The 18,895-nt window shown below is 39.5% G+C and overlaps 1 protein-coding gene across 9 annotated transcripts in view; it reads left to right on the top strand.

The window, feature by feature from the left end:
• Positions 1-18,895, top strand: part of GIGYF2 (GRB10 interacting GYF protein 2) — a 74,518-nt gene that overhangs the window by 13,768 nt on the left and 41,855 nt on the right. For 8 of the 9 annotated variants that reach the window (XM_066194123.1, XM_066194120.1, XM_066194119.1 and 5 more), the window contains 5 exons: positions 693-822; positions 2,995-3,090; positions 8,068-8,176; positions 14,788-14,899; positions 15,449-15,489. In XM_066194123.1, coding sequence (XP_066050220.1) covers positions 693-822; positions 2,995-3,090; positions 8,068-8,176; positions 14,788-14,899; positions 15,449-15,489 — 488 coding nt within the window. The remainder of the gene's footprint in view (positions 1-692; positions 823-2,994; positions 3,091-8,067; positions 8,177-14,787; positions 14,900-15,448; positions 15,490-18,895) is intronic. The other variant, XM_066194124.1, reaches the window with a different exon arrangement.

Genomic DNA, 18,895 nt, shown 5'->3' with positions numbered 1-18,895 from the left:
GAATGGGAACAAATGTAATAGCATATTTATCTGTTACCATAGATTAGATTGATTAGATTGCAGCTTCCAATGTCTCTGAAGTAGTGTGTCACTGTATTTTGTACATATCTTTTTAAATTTTTTTCTTTTATTGATAGCCTAAGTTAGATGGTATATACACTCTGAAAAAAAAAAAGCCATTAATTTTAACTTGTGGAAAAGGGATTTGTGGTAAGGAAGGATTCCAGAGGCACAAGAAGAAACTTCATTATAAAATTTACTGTGCTGTTCCATTAAACTTCACGAAACATCTGAATAGACTCTTTCCTTACTTAATATTTGCTGCACTCTTCTAGAATCGGAAGAATTTTTCTTAGCAAAAGGAAACCGTTGTCATTAAGATGTCCCACTGATTTGTGTGCAGCCTGTGTAAATAGCTTAGGCAAGGCTTTACAGGGGTATAGCTGGCTTGCTGCATCGTCAACATAAGAGTTTTCCTGGGGCAGGTTGAATTCCTTGATGTGCTCATGGGAATTTTTCTTTCTTGCTCTCCTGGCTGTGAGTGAGACAAGGGAGGTTCTTCCACTCTTCCTGTTGAAGCACTGAGGTTTAGTTTTAAGTTAAACTCTTAATGTCTTTACTCTCACTACTGTATTTACTTTCTTTGTGTCAAATCTCAATTCAGTGTTCACTGCTCTTCTGTTTTCTTCCAGGCTGCGAGCTTTGTCTAGTGGCGGGAGTGTGACATCCCCTCCCCTGTCTCCAGCTTTGCCCAAGTACAAACTAGCAGACTATCGCTATGGGAGAGAAGAAATGTTGGCACTTTTTCTAAAGGATAATAAGGTGAGCAGGAAGAGGAAGGTGGCCTGATCTGTGTATTCCTAATGACAGTCTTGTGATTAGGAATAGTTGTTTGTATTTTGTGATTGTGGACAAAGATATCTCGTATCCTTTGCAATCTCTGGAGTGATTGTGGGGGGTTTTCGTGTGTGCACTTGTTTGATTGCACTTTTACCAGATTCAGTATGTTTTTTGGGGTTCTGTTTGTTTATGCTTTTGTTTCTTTGTGTGGGTTTTTTTTATTTGGGTTTTTTTTCCATTTTAGGGGGTAACTTCCTGTACCCTAGTGAACAAAAAAACCTGATTGTCATATTCAGTCCCACTGCCACAGATGACTGAGGGTTAAAGTCTCCTTGCAGCTGTGCAGATTTGCTTGCCTCAGTAGGATTTTATTTAATATAGTGCATAATAGTTATTTGATTCAGCTATGAAGTCAGGCAATAAATCATCTGAGCAGATCATCTGAAAAATGGATGAGGTCTCTGTTTATCCCATTTTAAGTCAGTTCACTTCAGCAGGTAACTAGCCCAATGAGAGCAGTCATCAGGTAGCTCGTTCCTCTGGGAATCAGGACACAGAAACAATGGTACGGAATACACCAGAGCAGTATAGAAAATCAAGAACTTCCTTCTGGTTTCACTTCTAACAGAAGTTCTCAGTGATGTAAAAAAAAGATGATATAAATTTTCAGAGATCTTTCAGGCAAATGATTGATACATTTTGCTGTTGTAAACATTGGGTTTTTCTTTAGGTGGTGTCTGTGGTTGGTTTATTGTTGCAGCAGACTTGGAAGTCTGAATTCCCCTGAGAGCTCACCCTTGAGGGAGGGAGGGACTCCAAGAAATGATGTCAGGATTGTACCTTAAGCTTGGAATGGGGATGTGCACACACAGCTCCATGTTCCTATCCTGTCTTGGCTGTGCTGACAATCTCATACAACACTGGGAGTTCTGCATTGCTTAAACATGGATTGAAGGGCATTGAATGGCAAAGATTTTTCTCAGTCTGTTAAGTGTGGTATAGCTTAAAGCTGTGCTTTAACAGGGAGAATTGTCCTGTTCTACAGGAAAGTATAATTTAACTCTTGATGTTATGCTTGAGTAGGTCAGCCAGTCAGAAGTGATTGTTTTTTGCAGTTTGTGTTTGTTTTGTCAGATGATGCTGAGACCTCTGCTTCTGGGGCTGATTCAGAGCAACCCTCAAATATCCTGTGTTACAGGAAGTTCTCTGATCCTTCTGAATAGTCCAAAAGAATATTTTCTTCCTATGTGTTTGCCAGAAGGGCACTGATTAGAGTGTCTTTATTTTGATAACCATGTTTCCAGGGTGTTGAGTGGCTCTAGTTATGAAGACTGAGAGGGCTCTTGACAGTCATTCTAGTCAGCTAGTAGATGACAGTGATGTTTTAAAGCTGTTGCATCTCTAATTAAAAGAGAGTCTGACTGAAAGCAGGAAGATTTCTGCTAGCATATATCTAAATGAAAAAATGTCTTTAGTGGTATGAATGAAGTATTTTTGAAGTAGTTGTCCAGTGGCATAGTTGGAGTTCACTTGGCTGTATGTGATTGGAGGTTCTTGTCTATGTTCTCAAGGTCACATCTGTTGACGGAGCTTCTGACTCAAAATTAGTGTTAAAATTTATTTTGATTTAAATCATTAGTGTTCTCTAGTTAATCTATACATATAGTTTCATTGTACTTGGCTTTTTTTTTTGTGTGTGTATTAATGGTTGGCTTGTGTTTGGTTTTGTTTTTTACTCCCCTGGTTGGTTGTAAATTGGAGTTGCTTACTTGAAATCAAATAAAACCTCTGTGCTGTAGGTGGTAGATGGCTATAATCTGGCTATAAAAATGTGTTGAAGTTAAAAGCAATAGTTTTTAATTTACCAGATGAAATGTCACTTAATTTGGATTTCAGCTTCAGTGGTGTGTTCTGATGTCTGTGTGTGGGTGTTGCTTTGGATGCCTTGTTTATAAGAATTTTTTTTTTTTTACTGAGGGTTGTAAATTTGCAGCAGAGTTATACCCACCCACAATAAGAGTTATTGAAAGTACTGAGTAGATGGAGACAGAGTTGGCGGGCAGAAGAAAAATTTCTTGTGCATCAGTGTGTGTGGCATCATCCCTGAAGTGAAAATGCTTGGATGTAGTAGAATGCTCTTTTTCTTTCATACAGATACCTTCAGACCTTCTGGATAAGGAATTTTTGCCTATTTTACAAGAGGAGCCCCTGCCACCACTGGCACTTGTACCTTTTACAGAAGAAGAACAGGTTTGTATTTTTTTTCTTTTTAAATCTTTAGATTGTTATTAGTGTAAAGACTTAATAAAGAGTGTGCTTCCATTTAGAAAAACAATAAAATCTCAGAGTGTACTAGTTTTGAAAGCATACCACCAGGAGATTCCAGGTTAGAACTACAATATAATAGGAAAATTAAAATAAAGGCAATAGTACAGAAACTCTGACTTAAACTGACAGAGCAAGGATACAACCTTGACACCCTGTTGGTCAGGGTGGTGGCAGCAGTCTGATTAAATGGTGGCAACAGTCCTGTTGGAGTGCTGGATGTGGTTTTGTTGAAGCAGTGATCCTGTAGAGAGTCCTTCTCTGGAGGTCCTGTGGTGGTTATTGAGCTCTTGTCCTCTGGGAATCCAGTGGTAGTGCTCTCCTGGTGTTCTCAGCCTCAGATTATATAAAGGTAGGATTGTTTGGTTCCTCCCCCTGGGCAGGGCATCTCACAGTGGGATGATGTATTTCTGTGAATCGTGGGAGACACTGGTGGCCCATTAGTGGAGACTGTCCCCCAGAGGGAGTTACCGTGGGTGAGTCATGGAGGGGATAAAGAGCATTGCCTCACCTATTTTAACAGCTTGTGAAGATCGTAATACAATACATACCTTTGGTTACACCTTTTCATTGTAACCTAGGACACAGAGAAAGGAATTATGAAAGCATACTGTGTCAGCATAAAGTTTAAATTCTATCCATGCTCAATTATTGTCTTACATTTGAAAAAAATGTTTTTTCATCCAGTGTTCTGTTGAAGGCAGACAGGTTGTTAAATTCGGGATCGCAGTCTGGGAAGTGTTACCTATTTTTTAGGTATGCACCATTTTCAGATCAGTGACGTTTTCTACAGTTTTTTACCACCTTCTCTTTGGTAACCAGAGAGTCACAGAAGTGGCTAAGTTCTGTAGCCTCGGTTTTGTGTTCTTTAGAGAAGTGCTGAAGTTTTTAGACTGTTAACATGTATTAAGAAGATGCATTTTACTGCTCTATGTATAAGCAGTTGCTTGTTTATCTCCTCCTTTGGTGTTTACAGGTATATAACCAAATGGAGGGGGATGAGAATGAGAGCAGGTAGTCCATAAGGGTTCTATTTCAAGGATGACTGGTCTTTGGAAGCTGTTGCTTTAAATTTAATTCCTAATCAAATAGGAAGAATTTCCTAATCAAAGGTGGGAGAACACCCATCTTCTCCGGATAAGTGCCTCTGACTTTTGACTCTGAACTGGTTTCCTCTTTCTGGCTGTCAGAACTTTTGATTTTGCAGTCGCTCTCTGATTTTTCATGTTTCTTAGCACTTTTCTTACTTCAAGTAGTAAATGGTTTGGTTTTATTTTTTGTTGTTGTTGTTTCTTTTGTAATAGGAAGGTGAGTGTTTTTACTGGCTTGAGTAATTTGATTTTTTGCAGGGGTGGATGGTGTTACTATTAGTTTCTTAGTATATCAGAGCACCCTCCTTCCTTTGCCTGCCCCAGGCTGTTTTGTTCTTGAATTTTTCATTTCATTTTGTGTGTGGGTGTTTTGGCATATCCTCTTCATCTCTTCCGGACTTCTTCCTCGTCAGAGTTGGTCCGTATTTCTTCTGTCTCATTAGGATGCTGTCATTTCACACAAGATAATAATGGTTTAGTTTTCAATCAGCAGTTATATTTGAGTTCACATGGATACACTGTGAGCACTTCATGTCATAGTTAGTCTTAAAAGCCAGCTGAAATTGAGACTATGCTTTCATGTGAAGTCTTACCTTAGCTCCTGTTCTTGAGTAGGAAGAGAAGGGATTCAGGAGCAAGCCCCAGAAACGGTCAGCTGGACATACAATAGCACATTGAAATGTTGAACCTTTGTGTAAATGTGTTTGGACATATTCTTTTGCTGATGCATAGTGGAGTCCTTCAGGAAGGACTGTGGGCCTTTTACAGTTTAAGGGGATGCTGATTTTGGTGATTGTCAGGATACTCTCTGCAAGGAACAGCGCGAGTTGAAGGCTGTGGTACTGAGAGTGTGCTCAGTACAGGTGAGATGTAGGTGCTGCTGAGCTTCAGGGACAGATATGGTCCTCTACTGTAGAGTCCAGTGTTTCACCAGTGTTGAAAACTCATGAGGAGTTGGTGTATACCACGTCAGTGCTTTTTCCTGCTCCTTTTCACCTGTAATCATACAGGAGCCTTTAAGCAGCTTAACAATTTTCTAAAATCTCCACAGAAATCATAATCTGAAAGAAGAGGTTCATATTCCCTTTTTAAGAAATCTTTTAATGCTCTCTGGGGACCCAGAGGATGTGAACATCTGGTTTTTCATGTCCTTTTTTTCCTGTCTTCATGACTGATTCAAGGAACCAAGGGAATGGTGTTTTTTACATTGGGAACTCTGGTGTTTGTTCCCCATGACATAACATTGTTTATCATTAAGAATCATGTTCAGGAGTGATCTTGAGGTGAATATTAAAGGATTCACTGCTAGCTGTGGTGCAGGAAAGTTCTTAGAATTAAGATTGACAAAAGTGAGTTTAAAAGACTTTTGTAGCCCCTCCATGAATACTTAGGCTAGAATTGTTGTCTCAGAACTTGAGGGGCGGGGCTTTGGGAGTCCTTAGTGGGAGAGGCTGATCAGAGCACTGGTACTTTGGTGTAGTGTTCAGTTGCAGCTGAGCCTGTCAGGATTACTTTGGCCTTAGATTCGGAACAATTCCTGCTGTGTTATGCACCTGATGGCACTGCAGTTATATGTGTACTATGGAAAGAACTTGTCTCAAGCTGATTTAAAGATGTATTATATAGGGATGGATGACAGATCATGTCAGCTGTATGAATTTAAACTTTAAATTGTTTAGTCTTGTAGTATTTAATTAGATACTTAAGACTACAGTGTTCCCTGTAACAGGACATGGACACACTTTGGGTGGAATTGCTGATTCTTTTTATGTAAAATGTTACTTTTCTGAAGATAAAGTTGTTGAACTAACCCAGAGTTCAGCTGATTCACCTAATGTAATGAAATATCTTAGACAAATCTATGATTGTAAATGTCTGTTTCCAGGGTAGTGTGTGTTGAAGCAAAGGAGGATTCTGCAGATGGCTTCAACAGGGCTTTCCACCAGAGCACTGGCAATGTACAGCACATGTTCCTTTGCCTTTCCCACTGCTCCCCATTTTCCTGTTTGCACTAGGGGACAATTTGGTTGTCTTGGTCTTACCTGTTTGCATATTAAGGGTGGCTCAAACTCTTGCTGAATACTCTGGAGGTCCTTTTGTGTTTTCCTTGGTTATTTTCCTGGCATCCATTTCCTAAGGCATCTTCATTTGCTGCTAAAGATGTTTTGTGGCAGCTTTCTCCTTTGGTGTGGGTGCTCAGCATTGGTCATCGGAGGAATACACTGACCAACAGTAGGGCAATTTTTGCTTTTTGACTTTGCTTTTTTTATTGCTTATTGTGATCTTCCTGTGTGGGTTGTTACCACTATGCTTTTACTGCAGCAGGCTCTACAAAGGGGAGGGAGAAGTTGCTCAGAGTTCAGGCAGACAAGTCAAATTAAAAATGAATTGGAAAAGAAAATAAGGTTATTTTGTTCTTACAGGAAGAATAAGGCATTTAAAAACCGAAGAATCTCCTGTGCAAGACAACGATTCTGATAATAGCTTCAATATGTTTTTGTAGTGAAATATTTCAGTGCTTCACAGAAAAGCAGAAGTGTCAACACCTGGAAAGGTGGTGGTTTGCTCAGAGGCACATGGAGGTGGTTCCTTTTGACTTGCAGTTGAAATGGTTGCTTTAAACTTTAAGAGCTAGATCAGAAAACAGATTTACTGGAGCTGACCTTGCTTTTTTGCCATGCATGACTGCATTTTTTCTTTTCCCTTAAGTCTAATTAGTTACCAGTTCTCTCTTGAAGGAAGATCTACTTTTGTAGGGAGCACATACCAAGCAATTTCTGAAATGTTTCTGTAATGTATTAAAACTCCTCTTGGGTTTGATGTTAGTGATATAGATTTAAATAGTATATAATCACTTGTCTCATTGTTCTCTGAAGACCTTCAAAGTCATAGTATTTCACATGAGTTGATGTAAGCAGCTTGCTGGCTTTAAGTTCCATTCAAGAAGCCTGATATAACAGCTGTTTGGAGTCCTTTGCATTCTAATTATTCAAAACTTGCAATCAGGATGTCTGTCCATATAGATTTACTTGTTAATGTTTCTGAATGTGCTTCTGAATTCTTTGGCCCAGTTTTCTAAGTATTTGTGCTCAGAGAATAGGGCCAGAGTTGGTTATATTTATCCATTCTTTATTGAAATAGCTTTTTCTTTAGCCATTGTTTCATATTAAGCTAAAGTTGTATTTTACTGGTGCTTATTTTCTTACGAAAATGAGTGTCACTTAAATTTCAGAAGCCTTAAGTACACTTAGTTTTTCCTAAAATATATTACTCCTGTGATTTTTAGAGAATAAAAAGATTTATTTCTGCAAAGGAGATTGGTAAATATAATTTTATTCAAGCTCTCTTGGTCGTTACATTTTCCTGCTTTGCTTAAGAAGTAAGTTTAGAATCGGTATTAATTATTTGTGTCAGGTATGGGCAGGTACCAGTCTCTTCCTGCAGCAGAATGTGTGTTTGACACTGCTGATGTTCTGATGGTTTCTGTGCTGGCATCGCCTGATAGAGGAGTAGGTGTTCAGATGCTTACTTCAGAGCTTAGAAAGCTCAGCTAAGTAACTTCAAAATGGTAATACTGGCCAAGATCCTTTTAGAGACTACTTCAGCTGCTCATATGAGCATGGAATCCTTTTTCCTTCTAGTGTTAATTATAGAGAATTTTTAATGAAACCAAAGCCAAATTTAAGATAATGGTAAATGTTTCTGTTTTTTCATTTTGTTTGGTTTTTATTGGGGTTTTTTATGTATTTGTTTGTGGTTTCCTTGTGAAGGTTTTTCCAGTCAAATCTGACGTGACTCTTTCTCTTGGCAGAGGAATTTCTCGATGTCTGTAAACAGTGCTGCTGTCCTGCGGCTGACGGGACGCGGAGGAGGAACGGTGGTAGGGGCTCCTCGAGGTCGAAGTTCCTCTAGAGGTCGAGGTGAGCTGCCACTGGGATGTGCTGCAAAGAATCCTGGTGATCCAGGTCAAAGCTGCTCAGAGATATTAAGTGGGGATTGCCAAGAACCATGTGTTCTCATGCTCAGTGTCTTTTTGCTCAAAGCTTTGAAACATTTCCAACAAGGTGGTGCTGGAGAATTTATATTGTGCTCAGTGATGATTCTGCACATCTCAGTTCACAGCTGGTATCTCTGTTACGGGTTGGTGGGTGGGAAAGCAAAAGGCAAAGGTAGTTTTGGGGTGGAATATGAAATTCTTTGGTTAGAATTGTTAGAAATAACTTTATTTAAAAGCGTAAAAAATCTACGCATGTATTTAAGACATCAAGGTTGTAGTAGATTGAGTTCAGTGTTCTGAAAAGCCGTCTTCATTTGTTAACATCCTGAGTGTAAACAGTGGATAGAAAGATGTAATTGAATTTGGGAGACATTTGAGTCTTTCCAGTTCTAGTGCATAACTGTAGTTGATCTCTCATCTAGGATCACCTCAAACTTTCGCAAATTAATGGAGAAAATGTCCTGAAACCATGTTTTTAAAGTCAAATCAAATTGTTAAACCTAGAATTTATCTCAGTTCTCTTTCAATGTGCACACTTCTATGAACTCTTTTTTTGGGGGTGGCTTTATATATAAATATGATGGGTTACATTTAGAAGAGTAGGAAGCTAGTAACTTGGAAATATTGAGTAAATAATCTTGTAACCTTTGTCTTTGCAGGTGCTTAGGTGAGATTTCTCCTAGAGCCCTTTTAAATTTAATTCTACATGTCTTTAATGGGTGATATTTTCAATAAGATCTTCAGAAAGTACTTCTGTAATTAGATGCTTGACCAGAATTTTGCTTTGACTTAATGTGTTCTCTTATTTCTGTTCTCATTCCTTAATCCTGCTTCCTTTTAAGTTTACATCTCTCAGATATTTTTAGATTGTTGTGTCTTCTTGTGGTTGCTTCCCAGCTAAGATATGAATTTAAAGCTTTATGAGACTATCCCCAGATTTTCCTGGTGCCTCCCCTTCATTTGTCATTGTATTTGCACAAATGCTCAGGGTTTCATTAAAAAAAAGTGTGCACATCTATGTAAATATACATATGGATGTGTATACTCATTTGAGAGTTGTTGCTTTTTTATTTTAATGTGCGTGTTTCTGCCACCTGTGTTTCACTTTTGCCAGGAATACATGTATTGCCTGATTTTTTAGATGCAGCAAGACTTAATTCTGCAAATTAAATTATTGCTGCTTAAAATTCAGTGATTTCAGATCATACACCCAACTAGTGTGCTCTCTAGTTTCAGTATCGAGATACTTTGGCCATTTCTAATGTGGCAAACCCTTTATTTTGCTTTCTTTTGTCAAATTTCTCTTTGTTTTCTTGCTGCACTATTTACAATGCCATCCTTTTGTAGTGAGCAGTGGGCTGTTTTTAGTTGCCCCACTCATTTCATTGAGGTTATAAGGCTGAATGTGGCTTCTAATCCAGTAATTCTACTGTTGAATCTACTTGTATGCATGACTGTTTTGTTTGGTAGTAAAGTTTGATTCCTTACATTTCAGCAGACAGAATTTTAGATGTATGCAGTATTAAGACTGTTTGAAAGCTGCTGCATATATTCCTGGTTTCTCCCAGTTAATTTTTAAGATTTGTTAAGAAATACTAGCAAGAACTTTGTTGCAAAAGTATTAATTTTCACTTTCTTTTTGTTTTGTCCTAATCTGATCTTTTAATATGTTGGAATTGTTATATGGCTTGTTAGGCTGCTCTGACTAAGCTGTGAAGGACACATTTCTGCAGTAAATTTCTTCAGCTTTCTGAGCTTCTTTCATTGATACTGGTTGCTGCTTGTTTCTTCCACTCTTCTGCTTTTCTTCCCCTGAGCAATTGGTGTTGGGTTCTAGGCAAGATGAGTCTTCCCTGCAACAGCAAAGAAATTAAGGTTTCTGCCAGGACAAAATGGTACCATTTTCATAATTATACACATACGCTGTTGTAGCCAAGGACTTTTTTCCCATAGTTATTTATGAAAATTCAGTATAGGACTGTTGACATTTACAAAAATGTTGCTTGTAAGTAGCAGGCTTTAAATGCAATTTTGTTTTTTCAAGTTACATTGAAAAGGACTTGAAATTTCTTGGGAGTTTGTTCACTAAATGAGCTGCCTCACTTAACAGTTGGAAAACATTTTTTTTTGCACTGCAGATTTGCCTGGGTTCAAAAGGTTTTCTGGTGTTTTCCATGAACTTCAGACAGTTGTATGAGCAAAGCTGCTGCTGAGTCAGTGTGGGCTTCAGCTTTACCAAAATAAGATTTCTGTCTTGAAGGGACTTGCACCACAGCAGCTTTGTAGAGGAATTTGCATGTGTGATTAGATTTGTTAATGAAGTTTCCTGACTACGGCACAAATCAGGGAATTGTGTTCCAGCATTTGAGAGCATGAGAAGCAATCTGTGGTGGATTGGCAACAGAAGGAAATGCTGGTAAAGAAGTGTTATGGGTAGAACTCTAAATGGGATTCACTTACCAGTATTAAAAACTGCAAGATATCACCGAGTCAATATTTTCTGGGGAGTTACCCCAACTTTTACCGACAACGCTTATGTTGTGATGATGAGAACGTGGTTACTACTTGGAAGTTGCTTTGATTTTTGGTTTGGTGGGTTTTTTGTATTAAAAAAAAAAAAAAAAAAAAAAGTTGTAGTCTGCAGAAACCAAGTACCTGCACGTGACTCTTCTAATTGACTTGTTTTCCTGGGAGCTCCCTGTGGTGTGCAGTTAAGCCCTGTGCTTTGTGCTGGCAGGACTGGAATGTCAGCATTCATGAATAAGAGCCTCAGATGAGGAGAGATTTAAATAGTCCCTGGAATGGGCTGTAAGCTTACAGACACTTTGTTTTGTAGCTGTTCTCCCCTTTGGTTAAGACTGTAACGAAGGGTCCTTTGCTTCCTATTAGGGCTCTTTCCCCACCCACCCTCTTTGCCCTTTGTAATCTGGTTTTGCTGCTGTCGGAAAGTGTGTCGATGGTGTGAAAGTGTAATGTTCGCATATCTAAACAGCAGTAGTTGAACTACAGTTATTCTGTTTTTCCCAAAGAGTATTATGGCTTTGATTGTAGATCCTAAACTCCAGTTATGCTGTAATTTCAAGAGTTTACTTCTTGTATTCTGTAGGGTTTGGGGGTTTTTTTGTAATGACAATTAGAATGATAGTTTGTGCTGCTTCTTACCCTCCTGCTTGTGTGTTACATTTTTACTTAAATTCCAACTTGTATATTTTTCAGGTTAGAGACTTAGCTGTTATGATTGCAGTGTCCAGTGGATTGATGTCCTCATCCTGAGGTTTTTGAGAAATTACTGAAATACAAATGACACATTTGCTCCACTCTGTTATTAAATGGAAGGGTTTATTGACATTTATTGACTTTGCATTCAGTAGTTTGTGCAACATATGCACTTAGTCTGCTGTTTGTGCGCCAGGTATTTTTTTTTTCTGAAGTGGCATTCTGTTTAAAATAAGCCAAGGAGTGCAGAAGCAGAATGTCAAATGGTGTGCTTACATGTGCAGTTTTATCCTCTCTACAGGCATTTCTCTTGCATTCTGTGAGCAGCATTAGCTGTGCCCTAGTGTGCACTTTCAGGACCCACCCACATAGTTCTTGCTGAATGACTGACTTAGCCCACCACAGTTTCCCTTGGCTGGCTGCTTCTCTTCTGTAGCTTGGTAGGATCTGTTTGATGCTTCCCAGCCTTCCCTGGTCTGCTTGGTGTCTGCTGGGGCTGCACATTGTGCTTCTGCTTGGCTCTGTTGGATGGGCCCTTGTTGTGTCCACACGTGGGATGGGGTGGCAACACGGCCAGGTGGCTTCAGTAGTCCTGTCCAGTGTTGTGTGGTATCACTGCAGCTGGCAGCTGAGGACTGTGATCCCACAGTCACAGCCTGTGTGCCTGAGATCAATTGTTTGGACATTTTGCAAGGTTATCTTTTAATTCAGACCATTTTAGTGGCTCAGCACAACTGAAATACTGATGGACCACCATACCGGGGTGGTGAGCCAGAGGAGGTTTCTCAGGCTGTGATTTCACATACTTTTAAATGGCCATAAGCCATGCTGCTGGTAAAACAACCGATTCTTTCTCTTGTAGAGGACACTTGCTTTATTTGCAGGTGAAATGTCCCATGTTGCCAGTGCTCTGGTGGTGTGGATCTACTCCCAGCAGGCAGCATGCACTCACCTTGCTCACCCTGCAAGGGGCAGCACTGCAGTGCTGCTGCCGCTCACTGTACAAGGCTGCTTTGTTTTTGTTGGGAAAGTGTATGTATGCAACTTCCCACCTCTGCTACCTCAGAGACAGGAGATGAGTCACTGCCTTTGTTCTGTTTTGACTCCATCAACAGCTTTTGCTTTATTATCTCTTGTGAGAGGAAGGAAGAGAGCTTTCCTGTAGTGAAGAAATTAGGCAAAGATTGCTATTGCATGAGCTACTGAAACTTTTTCTGTCCTTTATTTGTGAAGAATAAAAACTTTCAGTCCTTATCCAGGATTTTAGGGGACCCATAATGCTTTAACTGGATAAACATCAAGCTATTTTGATGTTGTATCACCTCTTCCTGTTTCTTGCCTTTGCAACTTGCTCTACACTTTACTGATACTTTGTAGTATCAGACTTGCCATAGGAAGGTGTTTCTAATAACTCACATAGGTCTGATGCTAATTTCTCCTCTCTTACAGTGAGTGCTGAGTGAGCTCCTCTGCCTTTCCCTGAGTTCATGTAAAAGCAGCTATGCTGAATGTGGCATGGGCTTGCTCAGCTCCATAGTGTCCATAGTCTAGCAATAGCCAAAATAAGTCATCTTGGCAGGAGAGTAAGGACTGAAAAAAACATAGAGGTGAAGAGGCTCAGCTGCCAGATGTTTGCAGCTCAGCATATTTCCTGAACCAGACCTTTTTTGGATTTGTCCAGTCTTTATCTGAACTTAGGCATCCTCAAAACTCTTTGGTAAGGAAGGCTGCATCTCTCTGATTCTGGGAGATCTGCCACTGATCGGCTTTTGCTGGTGATGGAACAGGGTAGTTTTGTCTAAAGAGGATGTTAAAACTGTTCCTTACACCTTGCAGCCTGTTCTGCCTGATGCAGAAGCAGCTGTGTATTTAAAGACCTTGACTGGATTATCTATGGATCATTTTTGTTTTTCTCTGCCTGAAAAGCAACTTTCTGCTCTTTTCCCCTGCCACCCCATCCAAGAGATTTGGTGTAGAATAGTAGAGAAGCTGTTGCAACTGTCTTGATTATTTCAAATTTTTCTATTCATAAGATACTGAAACATGGTTTGATTTCCTTGATGCATCCAGATGCCTTTAGATTTTAAATGTAGAGGCTTTTTATTACTACTTTCTCCAGAAGACTACAAGAACTGCAGTTCATTCTGAAGCTGTTTCCTATTTCATTTGGTCATTCTGTCTTACTCCTGCAGATCCCTGGCCAGGTTTGCACCTTGTGCTTTGAGGTGTTTTTTTTCCTTGAAGTCAGGAAGAGAGAAGTATGAAAAGATTGATGTTTGAGATACTTACCCAGCCAAGAATCCCTGTCACCAGGTGCTTCTTAGGTTCTAGAACTTGACTGTAGAGACAGCATGTGTATGTAGACAAGGCATTATCCTGACAACTAGCTGATAGATGTCTCTACTTGTTCATCTTCTTCCCATGAGATCCTGAAATGGTAAATTAGCTGATTAGAAAGGTGCCATTTCTTCTGCTGGAGCACTGTGTGAAGCAGTGTTTATCTTTCGTATCTCTGGAAACTTCATCCCAGCCATTAATCTAACCAGTGCTGGAAGTTGTTTTGATGGGCTGGAGGGGGATGTATATAGGTGTAGTTTTTCTGTTGTGTGGGGCTTGTTTTCTTTTACCCAAGCACTCCATGCCTTCTCAAGGCCTGAAGATGTGCTTTGAGATGCTTTGCTTGAGGATATATCTGTAACTTTTTGGCTTGAGGTTTGGTACTTGGTAGGTGCCTATAGAGAATCATTTACTGGAAAGATCAGTAGGATAATGTTAAAGCTATAGCTAATGTTGTTCTTTATTCTTACCTGCCTGTAGCCATCCTGTGATCCTTCTTTTCTTCCCACTGATCCTGGGGGAGATTTTTGGTGGCAATCACTAGAACTTAATAGTGGTGAAGCTTTCTTCTCCTTTATGACCCTTGACAGTAACAATTTGGAGTACATCCACAGTGCAGTGCCTTTGTACTGGAGTTTGCTGTTAAAAGTGGTCTGATTTTTGTGTGTGAAGCACACGTGTAATGTGGATGTTGTGTGAACAATGCATACTTACTTGGTAATTTCTCTTGGGTAAGTATCTGTGTTTTTCTGCATCTTATTTATTTCAGAATTGTTTGCCTGTTCTGTCTGGTCTTGCACTTCTTGATAAGAATTTTTGCATAAGACTTTCTTCAGACGTTGTTCCTTTTTTCCCAGATAATTTCACTGGGGCTTAAGACTGCAAGATCAGTTCTCAGGGACACCAGGAAAGGGAAACCTACCTGATTCTTTCAACTTCTATTATTATTTATACAAACACTTGTGTTTTTTGTCTTTTCAGGCAGAGGCCGAGGAGAAAGCGGTTTCTACCAAAGAAGTTTTGATGAAGTGGAGGGTGGATTTGGGCGAGGAGGGGGCAGGGAAATGCACAGATCACAGAGTTGGGAGGAAAGGTAACAGAACTCTAGCCCTTAAAGTTTTTTACACACATCTGTTCAGCTTCCATTTGTGCCTTTTAACTTCATAAAAACACTTTAGGAAAGGTAATTAGTTATATCTGTGAGTGAAGTGTCTGAATTTCTAAGATGGAGTCAAACACAGTAATGTTTCTTGAGGCTCTGGAGAAAGTAAAAGAACATTTCTTGCAAAGAATTTTTCTGCTGAGTTCCTGGGAAGAAGGAGCTAACTGCTTTAAGAGAACATAAATTATAACAGTTGCAATGGAAGTGCTGGTGCTAAGGATTTGCTTCAGTTTTAGTCTTGACGCTGTTGGCAGTACTTAGGGGTACATTTGAAAACATACCCAGTTCCCAAGGGCCGTGTGTGTATTGGTCTTCCTGAAAATTTCAGTTGTCATTTGGACCTCTAAAGGTATTGTCCATCAAGTTCTGATTTTAAAAAAAGTTCCCACCAAGTAAAGAAAACCAGCCAAACCTATACCTAAAATGAGTTTTTGGAGTAGTTCCAAAACCTTATTTGAAACTTCTATTCTGCCTTTCTAGGGGAGACAGACGCTTTGAAAAACCAGGGCGAAAAGATCCAGGTATGGTTTTGTTACTGTGGGGGCAGAAAATGGGAGGGAGGAGCAGGGTGTGTTTGGGGGAAGGGACCTGTACATGTATCAGCCTTTCTTAATGCTCCAAGTATATTGTTGATGCAAGATCCGTGATACTGTGCCAGGTTGCTAAGTGTGTTCTCAAAGTGTTGTTTCTCTTACTTTATGTTGTTCTCACTATTGGACATCTAAGTGTGGTAGATCAGAAACATGTGGAGTAAGTAGGTTCTGTTTATTTAATTCAGTTGTGGTGTCTACAACTGGAACTAAGTTGCTGTACCTCTGTGAAGGAAGCCTTTGCTGATGAACGGGCGTGCTGTGGTAATACGCCTCTTTTCGGTGCAGCTTTAAACATTCTTGGTGTGGGCTGGTTTGGTACCCAGGGCTTCTTGACCATTTGAACTTGAATTTTTTTGAATGCTCGCTAATGTGAGAGAGATCCCAGCAGTGTCCTGAGGTTCCCATGCTGATGGATTTACTGTTGATCAAATTAGTTAAGACATCATCTGAACCTCCTGTTCAGTCTGGTTATCTGCTCTTCTGTCTCTTGTTCCTCCCCTGTTCTGTTTCTGAAATGCTGCACACTGGCCATGTTCTGGCAGAATGCTGGATCCTTAACTGTGGCCCAGTACATCTGAACATCCTGCTGAACTTGAGTTGGAATGTGTTTGTCCTCTTGGAGATGAAACATAGACATTCTAAGGGTGATGGGAACATCAGGGCAGCTGGGAACTGCAATGACTTTTGCTGTGCAGGCTCACGTGTTGCTTGTTCTCTGGGATGCCCGTTCTCTTTCTCCATGGCATGTTTCCATGTGTATGGAGCACAGCTCTGCCTGCTGAGAGGTTTTGTACTAGTAAGAGCTTACTGATGATGTATCTTCTCTGTTTAGGATCCAAGGAGTCTTTGACTTTGCTAAAGGAGTTTTGGCTACATACCCTTCTTGGTAGTATGCCGAGAAAGCATAGATTAGAAGAGATAATTGCAAGTTGAATTTAAAGACAAACCCAAAGAGATCCAATCGCAATTAGGAGTTGACAGGAATTGTATTTTAATCCCTGTATAGCTGTTGGTATTTTTGTAGTAAGAGTAGCATAAATTGCCATATTGATAATTTTCCAGATTGCCATGGTAACACATGCCATAGGAGTTTGCTTTCAAAGCCCTTCCAGTCCTCTCTCCATATAGGAATTGATGTTCACAGCTTCTAAAGAGTGCTTTTATTTTTCTGCTTGTTAATTGAATGTCAACACAAAATCAAGATGTGTATGTTTTTCTCATTGTCTCCTTTAAAAAGAGGATTCTTCTAGAAAATTATTTGATGTTGGTCAGAGATTAACCAGTTTTAAATGTCAATAGTGAAACTTTGGACTTTCCACATATCTTTATATTCAGAATTTTCTTAGAGAGATAAGGTGGAGAGCACAGAAATATTGATAGATAGTGTTGGTCTGTTCTGATTCAAGCCTTGGTTAATTACAAGTCGTTATTGTTATGTAATGGCTTTTCACTGGCAAAATGCTTTGGGTGTGCGAGGGGGATACAGATGTGCCAAAAGAAGTCCCAGGTTAATAGCAAGCACTAGTATCCACACAAAGCTGTGGAAGCTGAAGGGAAAGGAATTGACATAGAGGTCATAATTCAGGCTCACATGCTTTAGCAGATGCCTGTACTGGTTTCTGTTACCTTGGTTAAACTTAGTTTAGGATTTTATTCTATAATTTTACTGTGCTTCAGTTTTTCCTTGCTGTTTCATAGGGCCTTGCATTCAGATTATGTAATTTACTGAGTTGCCAACTTTCTCATGTGCTTTGTTCTGGATGATCCCATTAGAGAATTATTACGAGATCAAATATTTAAACACTTCTGGATATTTGTAATGGAGGACAATGCAAGAACCCTCAATTAAAAATAAAGAGATTTAAAAAGTAATAGAAATTTAACAGATACTTCTCAAATGTGATCAGTATGCTGTTCTTAAAAATTAATGATTGCTTTTTCAGTGCTCACAACAGTTTGCAAGGTCACATTTGACTGATTCTCAGCATAAATAGTATCTGCTCCTGGTTTAAGCATGCCGATTGACTACTGCCAAAGTATTTGCAAGTTTCTGTTGCAGATTGTCACAGTTCTGAGACTTCCCTTAGAACCCAGATTGCTTCTGGAACGCTGAGGCCATTAGCAATGAAAATGAGCAAATTGCTTTCTTGAGCATGTCTGTCTCTTCACAAAAGCTGCTTAATTTTCTGTGCAGCCTCATGACTAATACCAACTTAGTAGCTGAAGGATTTGATTTGTTACCAGCAGTTACAAACTGGTAGTGAGTAATTGTTATGTAGTTTAAACAAACCTGTTAGTAAGTCAGTTGTGGGACCTGGTTGAGTTCTGTTTAATGTGTGGGTTTTGGTTAGGTTCAGAACACTTGAATATAAAAGGTGTGTTCAGGTGGCTATAAAAAGGATCCTGAATTTCTTTGAATTGTACTTTCCCTCACTCTGCCTGGCTTGTTCTCCTGCCATGCCTTGCTGGCAGGAGGTGCATTCACAGAAGGCTCATCACGTTTGTCCCTGCTGTGCTCGAGCATGGAGTGCTGTGTTGGTACATCAGAGCCCATCAGCAATTTTCCTAGGCTTCTGCTCCAACTGGGGCCATGGCATATTTACGGTACTTTTAGACATCTGTGGTTCACCAGTCCTCTGGAACTGTAAAAGCAATATTAATGTATTTTCTGCCCTTGTTCTGAAGTAGCTATACAGTTCTTTGTCTAATTTGCTTCTGCGGTATCATCCAGCTTTGCATTCCAAAATGTAATATTTGAAGATTGCATTTAGCATATACTAACAGCATATTTTTTTCTTTATACTTGCTGTTGTACTTCCTTCTAAACCAAATCTATAAAGAGAAAATTATTCTAAAACCAGGACAACTATAAAGTATCAAGTCATGTAGAAATCAAACAAATCAGCCCACCTTTTATTAGATGAGAATTGAAATTAGAAATAGTTTTGTATACCTTTGGCTCTAAATCATGAGATTATAGTCCCTTTTGATATATGTAAAAAACAATGCCTCACCCAGAGTACTGTCAAACAGAATACTCAGTACCTCACACAGCATGCTGCCCTATTTCAGCCTTGACACGGGAGTTCTACTGCTTTTGCATGGTTTTTTTAATTTGTAGGACTCTTATCAATGTCTTACATTGATAGAGAACTTGGGAAAAATGCAGGAAATAATTAAAAATTATTGGTGTTGACACAAGGTGGAAAAGGGCTCTTTAAACTGTGAATGAGTCAACAACTAAAAAACTGATGAAAAGAGATGAAGGCAGTGTAACTTACTATTGTGCTGCTCTCCAAGCTCCACAATAATCATGAATGTTTGTCCATAGAAT

This window comes from Chamaea fasciata, unplaced genomic scaffold, assembly GCF_029207755.1.
Source record: "Chamaea fasciata isolate MVZ Bird 193981 ecotype frontalis unplaced genomic scaffold, bChaFas1.0.hap1 SCAF_11, whole genome shotgun sequence".
NCBI classification, from domain to species: Eukaryota; Metazoa; Chordata; class Aves; order Passeriformes; family Sylviidae; genus Chamaea; species Chamaea fasciata.
Note: the sequence above shows the minus strand (reverse complement) of the source record. Positions and strands in the feature narration are given on the sequence as shown.